We start from the raw sequence: 13,296 nt of genomic DNA, 5'->3' as shown, positions 1-13,296 counted from the left end.
TAACAAATGAATAGTTCTACACATTACTCTACTGCCATATAGTAGGGAGGGCTCTTCTAGAACAGAAACATTTATCAGGATAAATAGAAGTTGTCAGGTATGATAGCATACCTGTAATCCCAGTACTCAAATGCCTGAGACAAGATTACAGGTTTGAAGCTAACCTTAGCAGCTTAGTGAGATTCTATTTAAAAATAAAAAATAAAATGGTTTTGGGGTATAACTCAGTAGTAGAGCATCCCTGGGTTCCATTACCAGTATCTAAATAAATAAATAAATAAATAAATAAATAATCTGGTGATAGTAGCTCAGTGGGAGAGCATTTGCAAATATACAAGGCTGTGAATTTGATCCTAAGCATCACAAGAAAAAAACAAAATAAAATAGCGCATACACACACACACACACACACACACACATCAGAAAAGATAAATAAAACTAAACTGGTATGTTCTTCAAGCATGTGGTCATTTATAAAATTTAAGTTTATTTGAATGGTACTGAGGATAGAACAAAAGGATATTCTGCCATTGAGCTACCCTAGCCCATTTTAGTGTTTTTTTTTTTTTTTTTTTTTTTTTTTTTTAAGCAGGATTTCACTAAGTTTCTAAGGCTATCCTCAAACTTGTGATCTGCCTTCTTCAGTCTTCTGAATAGTTGGATTTACAAATGTGCACCATAACACCCAGCTTATACTATTAAATATTTTATATCACTGTATATCACTTACACACATTCATGTGATTAAAATATTTATATGAATTGTATCAGCATTTAAGATGTCTAGATTATCTGACATGTTTAGAATACTAAATATGTACTTTAAAACCTTTTTTCTATTTTATAATAGTTACATTATATAAGGTAATGTTAGTCCGAGCAAATAGGTTATGCATACTTTTAGTTTAAACTGCTTGTTAATCAAAATTTTTTTCTCATTTTCTTGTTTAAGTAGATATTGTTTTAATTTAAAGAATTTATTATCTCCATCAATGTCACAAATAGCCTACTGAATATATAAGAAAAAATTTATTATTTTTTCCGATATAATTCTATTTATTTCAAGTACAAAATTAGACAAAAAATAAACAAAAACCTTGGAGCTGGGCATGGTGGCACACACCTGTAATCTCAGTACTTGAGGGGCTGAGCTAGGAGGATAGCCAGTTCACAGCAAGCCTCTGCAACTTAGTGAGGCTATAGGCACTTAGGGAGATCCTGTTTCAAAATAATTTTTAAAAAAGTATTTAAAAAAATAAGGATGGCCAGGCGTGGTGGTGCATGCTTATGATCTCAGTACCTGCGAAGCTGAGATAGGAAGAGAGCAGGTTCCCATCCAGCCTCAGTAACTTATGAGGCCCTCTGCAACTAATAGGGAGAAAGTTACTGTATTAGTCAGCTTTGCATTTCTGTGATTAAAATGCCTAATAACAACAATCTAGAGTAGGAAGAGTTTGAGCTCACAGTTTCAGAGGCCCTGTCCATGGTCAGCTCTCTCCAAAGCAGAAATATCATGGTGGCAGAGCGTAGAGGAGTATAGCTGCTCAACTTATGGCAGCGGGAAAGCAGAAAGGGGACAAATATAGTCCTCAAGGCTATGCACCCAGTGATCCACCTCTTCCTGCAACATCTGCCTGCTTGTAGTTACCACTCAGTTAAATTAATTAATTCAGATTTTTAGTCCATAAAATGGATTAGATGGCCCCTTGATTAAATTATTTCACCTCTAAACATTGTGGCATCGCCAATGCATGAGCTTTTTACAGGAACATTCCCTATACAAACCAGAAGACAAACTGAGGATCCCTCAACCAAAGCACAGGAATGAACATATTGTATTACCTAATTTACTTGAGAATTTTTTTTTTTGCTAGTTACCCATCCAGTGATATCAGAATGAGTCGTGGCAACTTCTGAATAGGAAAACACATACATAAACTACGTGGTGGAGAGGACAGGATAGAGAAGAAGAGGAGCACCTCTAGCCCTCTATTTATAAAGCAAGAAAGAGGGGAGAGAAAGAAGGAGAAAAGAGATTAAGAGAGAGCCTTCTTCCATGAGTAGACAGATCCAAACTTCTATATAGCATCAAAGTTGTATCTGTGAAAGATCTCAAGATTTGACACCCAAGAATAAAGTATCACACCATTAATGCTGATGGATAGTAAGCTGTTCTCAATCCTGACACCATACTGGCATCATGCCTGCACATTGGTTGTTGGGAGGGCAACTTGTGCTTTTCTCTGTCATCCCTGATCAGTATCCTTGAGATTCTCAGAAGTTTGAAGTCTTTTAGCTTTTTTTTTTTTTTTTTTTTTTTTTTGTGGTACTGGGGTTCCTGGAAGCCCGTCTACCTCCGGGCTACACTCCCAGATCTATTTTTACATTTTTATTTGGAAACAGGGTCTCCTAAGCCAGCACGCGCGTCTGGCTTCGAACCTGCGCGATCCTCCTGTCTCTGCCTCCCAAGCGCGGGGATTACAAGAGTGTGCCACCACGCCCGGCTGAAGTCTCTTAGTTTTTTAATAGTACAATTTATGTTATTTTTCTCAGAGATTATAATATGTACTGATTGGGCAAATTTGGTAAATATAATGCATACATGTAATAGAAAATGTTTTAAAAAATCTCTTTACTGAATAAGTAACTATGCAGTGAAGTGTAGATCTCCACTTCTTTTTCAACTCTCTAGTCATCTTAGCTCCTGTGTCCAGAGGTTTTTTTTGTTATTGTTTGTTTGTTTGTTTGTTTTCTTTACCCTGAACCCAGTCACCAAAATAGTAACACAGTACAGGTAGGCAACTATTGGGCCCATTCTGACCCTTTCATTGTTCCTCAAAACTTTTAGAGTCCTTCTTCCTAGAATATATGGCTATATAAACTGTGGAAAAGACATTGGGCACAGTCCTTGATATAAAGGTAATGAGAAGGGAAAGTATAAATTATGACTTTAAATTATTTAATAATCATCTAGGCCACAATTTTTTTTATTAAGATTCTTATGTTCTGGCTATAAAGTAAAATGAATTAAGTATTTCCATAATAAAACAGAGATGGAATTTCTTATAGAAGATAAAAAATATATTGAGTTCATTGTTTTTCAGAGAAATATTATAGAGGATCTATTTTATAAAAAGAACAGAGGCTCTTTAAAAAATTTAAAACCTTAAAAATTAAATTATAACATAAAAACCAGGCATGGTAGTGCACACTGTAATCCCAATACTTGGGAGGCTGAGACAGGAGGATCTGGGTTCCTGGCCAGCCTCGGCTACTTAGGCCCTCTGCAACTTAATGAGACTCTGTTTCAAAATAAAGAATCAAAAATAGAGCTGGGTATATAGCTCAAAGGTAGAATGCCCCTGGGTTCAATCCCCAGTGCCACATAAATAAATAAATAAATAAATAAATAAATAAATAAATAAATAAAATATCTACAAATCTGAAGTATACCGAGTAATTAAAGAGTTGTACTCTTGTTTATCCAAGCTTCTTCCCATTAGGCAAGGCAAACTAATGGAAGATGTTATATTTAGCCCATATATGAATATATGGAGCCACACACACATATATAAGTATATACATACATAAATAACTTGTTGATTAATAATATAATCTGTATTTTTTGAAACAGCTTTACAATGAATTACATATATGTTTCGAAACCACAAAATCAAATGAAGCTCTTCTCCGGCAAAATGTTGTTAGTCTTCAAGACCAATTATTTCAAAAAGAACAAGAAAATGCAAAATTAAAAGAGAAACTTCAGGAATCACAAGGAGTACCGTATCCTTTACCTCAAGAAAGTGATTCAGACCACTCAGCACAGGTGAGAGACATTTTCTAAAAATATTACCCAGTACAATACCAAATTAAATCATCTCCTATTTAAATAAATTCACCTATACTGGAATATAATTTTGAGTTTTTCATTTTACCATTTTTATATACATTGTAAACATGAATATTATATACAACATAGATTCATATAGATATCCATGTATAGAACTACAGAGTACATAAAGTATAGTTAACCCTCTGTATCTATAGGTTCTACGCTCATGAATTCAACCAAGCAAAGATTACAAATATTCAAAAATATTTTACATATACTGGGCATGAACAATTTTTTAAATTTGTTTTCTTATGAGTAACCCTGGATAATATAATAACTATTTATGTTGGTCTCACCTTGTATCAGGTATTATAAATAGAAGATGATTTCAAGTATACAAGAAGATATGTATAGGTTGTAGGCAAACTTTATGATGTTTATATAAGGGGCTTGAGTATCAGCAGACTTTGGTATTTGTAAGGGGTCCTGGAACCAATCTCCTATGGATATCAAGGGAAAGTTTTACAGCTATAGTGATGAGTTAGTTTGGCATTTGAGGGGAAAATAAGTCAGGGTTATTTTGAGACTTTCTAACTGAAAGAAGTAATGGAATGTAAAGAATATCTAACACTGTATCTCATGAAGTACTTACTATAATGCCTTAATATCTAGTAGTGCTTATTCTGCCACTATATTGACATATGATTTTGGAGAGGTTATTTGACCTTTTTGATTATTTCCCATTGTAAATGAAGTTGAACAAATTTATCCCTTTTAGGCAAAGTTTGAGGAAAAGCAAAATGTTACTATTAATATGTGTTTTATAGAATTCTGTGGATATTACTGACAATTCATATAAAGTATAGGGCTTGGCATACAGAAAATATTCAGTGGCACCTCTTTTATATTATCTTGAATATAACTTTTATGTTAAATATCTTAAAATATTCTATTTCTATGAACTTTTTTATTTAAAGTATTATTAACAGTTCTTTAAAGTTTTATTTATTTAACTCATAAGTGCAATTAATACAAACAAGTATTTCGTAGAATGCCCTTGGGTTCAATCTTCAGTAGAGCAAAAAAATAAAAAGCTACAGAAGCATAAAGAAAAGCACATGAATATCTCAATAGATGAAGAAAAAGCATCATAACAAGTGGGGAAAAGCTGAAATTATTCCTGTTAAGATTTATAACAAGACAAGAATGTCCACTTTTACCACTTATACTCAATGTAATATTGGAAGTCTTAGCAAAAATAATGAGAAAAAAATAAAGGACTTTAAAATAGGGAAGGAGGTCAAATTATCCCTGTTTGAAGACAACATTATTTTATATAAAGAAGGGCCTGAATACTTCATAAAATAAAACCAAAAAATCCTGTAGAAATGATAAATGAATAGTGCTGTAGTGTTCAAAATCAACATACAACAATCTGCAAATTTTTAATATATCAATTAATAAATTGCTGACAAATTAAGAAAGCAGTAACATTCACAACTACAATAAAATAAAATACCTAGAAATAAGTTTAAACAAGGAGGTGATTATCTTTATGAATATTACAAAACAGGTAAAAGAAATTAAAGAGAAAACAAACGGAGGACTTCCGGGAAGATGGTGACCGAGAAAAACAGCGTTTACAAGCCCTGCTAAAACTCAATCTCTATTGCCACAAAATCAGCACTTTTCATAGCCAGAAAACGCCATCAGCAGAGAAATAAAAAATGTAAACACAAGGGACAGAGAAAAAAAAAAGACTAGAAGAACAACCAGAGACCAGAAATCAAGCCCGCAATGCAGCAGTGGGGCCGCGCTGGCACCATCTTCCCTCACAGCACCAGGATCCAGAGAGGAAAGATAAACAAGGAGCTGAAGTGAGTAGCTGCAGATCATTCAGGTGTAATTCACCAGTTCTTTCAATGCAAAGAACGTCTAAAACTCTCAGTGGTCAAGCTCATCACACCTTCCAGGGACGCAGAAAAGAGCTCAAACCAGAGAAGAAATACGCCAGCCTCACAGCTGAGGGCGTGGCAGCGGCGCCATATTGCCAGCAGCGACAGCAAGTTCACCACGACCTCGACAGCTCCTGATCAACACCCAAATAAACGTGAGTGAAATTATGGCCCCTAAAGGAGAAATCCCTGTACTGCAAGCCCAGGGACTTTGATAATCTCCCTGGGTCTGAGATTTTGCAGTACAACCCAGTGAAGGAGTAGCGGTGGCAGAGATTACCACAGATACAGAGCACCCTAAGTGAAATCGTAGTGATCCAAGGAAGGCACAAAATTCTAAAATCATGGGAAAGAGGAACAACAATAGAGCAATGAATGCCCACAACCCCATATTATCAGGACCTGATAACACAGAAATTCAGAGATCTCCAGAAGATCAAATCAGGAATATAGCTGTAGAAATAATACAGGACCTTCAAAAAGAATTTAGAGAGTCTAAAAGAAATAAAGGATGCGATCATTGAGGTAAAGGCCTCAATTCAAAGTGTAAACAATCGATTAGACCACATGGAGAATAGAATCTTGCTCCTAGAAGAGGATCACTCCAAAAACGAACGCATAATTTATAACTTAGAAAAAAAATCAGACAGCAGGAATCTAACATTGAAGAAATATGGGCTCATTTGAAGAGAGCTAACCTAAGAATAATTGGAATAGAGAAGGGAAAAGGTGAAACCAAAGGGATCAATAATCTCTTCAAAGAAATAATAACAGAAAAATTTCCAAACATAGAGCAAGAGGTCGATACACAGGTCCAGGAAACTTATAGAACTCCCTTTAGACAGGATCAGAGAAGAGGTTCCCCATGCCACATAATTGTCAAAATGACTAATGTGGAAGCCAAGCAGAGAATCTTAAAGGCAACAAAAACAAAAGGCCAAGTGACATTCAGAGGCAAACCAATTAGAATCACTCCAGACTTCCCAAACCAAGTCATGAAAGCCAGAAGGGCTTGGAGTAACATATTCCAAACTCTGAAAGAAAACAACTTCCAGCCAAAAATTTCCTACCCAGCAAAGCTATCTATCAAATTAGATGGGGAAATAAGAAGCTTCCGTGACAAACAGAAACTGAAGGAATTTATGTCTTCAAAACCAGCGCTAGAGAAAATACTCAAAGAGATTAACTACAAAGAAGAAATAGGTAATACCCACCAGAACCAGAGAAACAAGATTTTCCATCCAGCAGATAACTAAGCAAAGAAGAATATATTCATGTGTTTATTGGTTAAAATCTTTGGAGATTCATTATTTATTTTAGTCTTTTACCTATTTCTAAATTGTATTGTTTGCTTTTATTCTTGCTAATTTTTAGGATTTTTATTTGGAATATATTAATATACTTTCAGATATAGCATTTGGAAGTATTTTATCCCATTCTATCAGTAACTTTTAACTCTGTTTACATTGTTTTTGTATGTACAATATTTTTTTTTATTTTTTAGGTAGTTTGTTTATTCTGTTGTTGTCTGTGCCTTTGAAATCACATCCAAGAAATCACTGCCAGTGTCATTGTTGTGAAGTGTTATGACCCAGGTTTTCTTCTAAAAGTTTATAGTCTTAAGATTTACATTTAGGTCTTTTATCTAGTTTGAGTTAATATTTATATATGGTGTTATGTAAGGGTTCAACTTTATTCTTTTTCATGTAATTTTTATTTTTCAACAATATTTAGTGAAAGGATCATTATTTCCTTCACCAATTGTTCTTGGAAACCTTTTCAAAAATAACTTGATCATATATGGAAGAATTTATTTCTAGGCTTTTAATTTTACTCCACTGGTTTATATATCTGCCTTTAGAGCAGTACTACACTGTTTCAATTAATGTAGCTTTATAAGGTTTGAAATCAGAAAATGTACATCTTCTAAAAAAAAATTTGGAAAATAGATGAAGCAAGAGCAGTGCTCTGAGTCAAGCACAGCGGTGCTCCCTTATAATGCCAGTACTTGGGAGGCTGAGGCAGGAGGATCAAAGGTTTAAGGCCTCAGAAATTCAGTGAGATCCTTAGCAATCTAGTAAGACCTTGTTTAAAAGTATAAACTAAAAATGGGGCTGGAGTTGAGGAATAGCATAAAGGTAGAATGCCCCTGGGTTCAACCTCTAGTACTAAAATGGTGTGTGTGTGTGTGTGTGTGTGTGTGTGTGGGTGGGTGGGGTGGGGGGGAGAGCAGTGCTCTCATTTTGGCATTTGTTGAGCTATTCTGAACCAACTTTCTCATGCTCTGAGGCCTATTTTGAAATCCAAAATATTATATCCCAGCAATCACATACAGAATTCTATTCCATCATGTCCTTTATTCTAGCTAAGTGACATCTGTAGAACCAGTAATTCCTAGGCCTTGCAGTTTTTTCTTTTATATTATAACTTACAGCCTATGAATGTGCATGTCCATAGCAGGGGGTCTAAACTGTGTGATGCATATTTTGCAGAGCCGCCCTCGAGGACCACTTTTGCATTGGGAAAACACTAATGTGGTTCCTGAAGGGGTGGTGCATGTCGGGAGAATGTCGAGGAAGGGGACCTTCTCCAATATCAGTGTCAGGCCCTGTTCTCCAGTGACCTCCTCCTCAGGACACCCGAGGCTCCAGTCTCCTGGTTCTGACAGTGGGAGGTGTTGTCATTCCTGTGTAGCCCGGGCATTACACACACCTGAGTAGGAGCACTTTACCTTTCCTAGGCCAGGCTAAGCTTTCATGCACATCTGCTTTGTCTTGGACAAAACCTCTCTTGACCCAGGGGAGATTCTTATTTTTCTTGTCATGTCTAATTCTCATGTCATCACCTTGTTTTCACTTTTTCTAATCATGACTCCTTCCCAATGTCTTACAGTTGAGACTTCTTTTATGAGAAAACTAACCTATTGTCCATATTTCATTTTAATATTTATTTGAGTGAAATATATATATATTTATTATATATATAATATATATATTAGAAAACATTAGCAATCATAAAAAATGCAAACATGAAATGATACTTATAAGCCCATAATCTTAGAGCTTGCATTTTGACATTAAATTTTGCTGTCATAGTTAAAAACAAACAAACAAACAAATGGACAGATATCCCTCTTCATAGATTGGAACAATTAATAATGTTAAAAATGTCTGTACTACCCAAAGCAATCTACAGATTCAATGCAGTTTCTTCCAATATCAATTACATTCTTCAGGAAATAGAAAAAGTAATCTTAAAATTTGTATGTAATCACAACTCCCAACTAGCCAAAATAATATGTAACAAAAAGAAAAAATTTGAGGCATTACAATACCCAATTCTAAAATAGCCACTAAGCTATACTAACCAAAAGAGCATAATACTGGTATACAATGAGACACAAAAAAGACAATCCAGAAATAAACCTATGTTTTTATAGCCAACTGATTTTCCACAAATGCAGCAAGAACATACATTGGAGAAAGAAAAATCTCTTAAATAAAATGTGTTGGCTTAACTGGTTCAGTTTCATAGACAGAAGAAAAAGATGAACCTCCTTCTCCACATTAAAAAAAAAAAATTAACTCACATTGGCTGAAAGACTTAATAAACATAAACTTTAAAACTATGAATCTTCCAGAAGACAAAATAGGTGAAATATCTTCAGACATTGATCTGGGCAAAGAATGTTAGATATGGCCCCAAAAGCTTAGGCAACAAAACAAAACAAAAAATGACAAGTGGTATTACATCAAACTCACTATTTGCAGACATTATGATACTATACATAGAAGACTCAACAGACTCAACCAAAAGGCATATAGAACTGATCAACAAATTCAGAAAAGTGTCTGTATACAAAATAAATCTTAAAAAATCAGAAGCTTTTCTGTATACAAACCATAAATTCACTGAAAAAGAAATTCAGAAAACACTTCTATTTAGGATATCCCCCACAAAAAAATACTTAGGAATAAACATAATCAAGGAGGTAGAAGACCTCTACAAAGAAAATTATAAAACACTGAAAAAAGAAATTGAAGATGACCTTAGAAGATGGATAGATCTTCCATGTTCATGGATAGGCAGAATAAATATCATCAAGGTGATCATACTTCCAAAAGTTGTCTACAGATTCACTGCAATATCCATTAAATTAACAAGGTCATTCTTCACAGACATAGAAAAATCATTCCTTAAACCCATTGGGAACAACTAAAATACCAGAATAGCCACAGTATTTCTCAAAATACTTTGAGAAACAAAAACCATTTAGGAGGAATCATAAAACTTGACTTTAAACTATATGACAAAGCCATAGTAAAAAAAATAAAAAACAGCATGGCATTTCACAAAAACAGACACACAGACCAATGGAGCAAAATAGAAGACTCAGAAACAAATCTACACACTTAGAGCCAATTGATTTTTGACAAAGGGGCCAAAAACATACACTGGAAAAATGATAGCTTATTCAACAAATGGTGTTGGCAAAACTGGTTAACCATATGCCGAAAAATAGAAATAAATCTCACTTTCTCACCCTGCACAAGAGTCAATTCAAGATGGATCAAAGAAATGGAAATTAGACCAGTGACCTTGAGACTCCTTGAAGAGGGCATGGATACATCACTGCAACACATAGACACAGATAAAAACTTTCTTAACAAGACCCAAAGGCACAAGAAACTAAGGCGAATCAATACGTGGAGTTGCATGAAACTGAAGAGCTTCTGAACAGCAAAGGAAACTATCAAGAACCTCAACCGAAATCCAACAGAATGGAGATTTTTACCAACTGCTCCTCTAATAGAGGACTAATATCTAGAATATACAGAGAACTCAAGAAACTCAGCACTAAGAAAACAACCCAATCAAAAAATGGGCAATGGAAAATAAACACTTAAAGAAGAAATTCAAATGGCAATAAATGCATGAAAAAATACTCAACATCATTAGCAATCAGAGAGATGCAAATCAAAACTACCCTGAGAGTTCCTCTAACTCCAACTAGAATAGCAATCACTCAAAACATAAACAACAACAAATGTTGGCAAAGATGTAGAGAAGTGGGTGATCTAATACATTGTTGGTTGGACTGCAAATTAGTGCAACCACTTTGGAAAACGGTATGGAGGATCCTCAGAAGAATGGGAACGAACTTACTACATGACCCAGCAATACCACTTCTGGGTATTTATCCAAAAGAATAGAAACCAAACTACCAAACGAATGCATACATATATATGTTCATAGCCGCACAATTCACAATTGCCAAACTGTGGAAGCAGCCAAAATGTCTATTAACAGAAGAATGGATTACAATACTATGGGATATGTATACAATGGAATTTTACTCAGCCATAAAAAATAACAATTACATCATTTATAGGGAAATGGATGGAACTGGAGTACATTATGATATGTGAGATTAGCCACTCACAAAAAATAAGAAATCGGATGCTCTCCTTAATATGCGGAAGCTAGGGAGAAAGTGGGTCAAAGAAGGAACTTTAGACAAAGAAGGAGATACTATAGATGAACCAATAAGGGTACCTAACTGAGGGGATGGGAGGGAGGAGAGGGAAATTCTCTAATGCACATGATGTACTTTAACAAACATATCAAAGTCAATCAGTAATCTAAACATGAGAATAAAGGAGGGGGAGAAAATGGGGTGGGAATTGGGTAAGGGCTAATTGAGTGATGTGTGCATGTATGTCTCTACCATCTTGTACTCCATTAAGTTGTATGACTAAAATGCACCAATAAAAAATTATAAGAAAAATGATAGTAGCAAGAATGTAGAGAAAGGGTTACTTTCATACACTGTTGTGGGAATGTAAACTATTTGTGGTAAATGATATGGATGTTTCTGAAAATATATATTTATAATATATATAATATATACATAATATACAATATATAATATATATGTTTCTTAAATATATATGCATATATATTTCAGAAACATTCATATCATTTACCACTATTTATATGTACATGTACATATATATATATATATATATATATAGAGAGAGAGAGAGAGAGAGAGAGAATTATGTATTGAAGAGATATCTGCACATGTTTGTTGCAACACTATTCATAATATCTAAGATACAGAATCAACTTAGTTGTCCAAAAATATGTGAGTGGAGAAAGAAATAATACATATACATGACAAAATATTACTCAGTCACAAAAGATTAAGCTCTGTCATTTGCAGTTTAGAAAACAAGTTAAATAAAATTTCAAGCACAGACAAATAAATACTTTGAAATCTAAGAAGTAGATATCAAAGTAGAGAAGAGAAGGTTACAGAGCTTGGGAACAGATGTGAAGAAGGTATAGAAAAAGGATGATTTAATTAGGTTTAGTTTTGCATTTGGGTAGGAAGAACAGTTTTTTTTATGATAACTATGGTCTACAAGAAGTAATTGAATATTTCATAATAGCTAGTAGAGAGATTTTAAATGTCCCCAGCAAATAGAAATGAAATGTCTGAGATGATAGAAATACCAGTTATGCTATAATTATACATTATATTTATTTACTAATATTTTGTTCTGTTACATATATGTACAAAGAAATAATGTGTGTAAGGTGATATAAGTACCAGTTACCCTATAATTATATATTATATATGTATTAATATTTCATTCTGTATTACATAAATATGTACAAATGCTTTGAGCCAATTAAAAATAGTATATATTTCTAGTACTTGGAAGTCTAGGACAGGAGGATTGCTGGTACAAGATCAACCTCAACAATTTTGTGAGACTCTCACCAATTAAATTATATCCTATTTCAAAACTAAAATAAAAATAAAGGGCCGGGGATACAGCACAGAGATAGTAAGTATCTTTGTTCAGTCCTCGATACCACACACACACACACACACACACACACACACACACACAAAATACATACATAAATAGACCAAGTGACAAGTGTAATGTATGGTTGGGAGGAAATTATAAGAAGATTTCATTCCTCCATTTTTTCTGTCTCTAAATAATTTATTTGAAATTCTGTAGTGGGTCCTTCTTTGTCTAAGGTTTGTGAGAGATATATTTATAGAATGATGGACAAGAACATATAAATTCCAGTTAGGATACATGGGTTTGGATTATAGACTTGATCATATCTGTGTGAACTTGGGCAAGTTACTTCTCTACATTAACTCAATTTTATAATTTATAAAAAAATTACACTAGTACCTACCTTGTAGGAATTTTATGAAGATTACATAAGGCAACGATTGATGGGCATTTAGAGTTGTAAATGTTGGGTCTTAATATCATATAGAGAAGAAGACTTATATGTCATAGTAAATTTGAGATTTCTTTTTCCTAGTTTTATGATGATTTATATTATCTTCTTTTTGATTCCACATATTCAAATTATTGGTGAGCTGACAGTCGGCCATAGAAAAGGGCAAAGCTAATTGGTTCATAGGGGACTATAACCTGTGACCTTTGATTTCTTAGCACCCTGCTCTTA

At 34.1% G+C, this 13,296-nt stretch overlaps 1 protein-coding gene across 3 annotated transcripts in view; it reads left to right on the top strand.

Annotated features, from left to right (window-relative positions):
- Positions 1-13,296, top strand: part of CNTLN (centlein) — a gene marked incomplete at both ends in the record, with an annotated part of 264,859 nt that overhangs the window by 104,465 nt on the left and 147,098 nt on the right. For all 3 annotated transcript variants that reach the window (XM_080708552.1, XM_080708551.1, XM_080708550.1), the window contains one exon: positions 3,635-3,829. In XM_080708552.1, the coding sequence (XP_080564678.1) occupies positions 3,635-3,829 (195 nt within the window). The remainder of the gene's footprint in view (positions 1-3,634; positions 3,830-13,296) is intronic.

Source organism: Muscardinus avellanarius (assembly GCF_963383645.1).
Source record: "Muscardinus avellanarius genome assembly, chromosome: 13".
Lineage (NCBI taxonomy): Eukaryota > Metazoa > Chordata > Mammalia > Rodentia > Gliridae > Muscardinus > Muscardinus avellanarius.
This window is presented reverse-complemented; position numbering and strand designations above follow the sequence as displayed.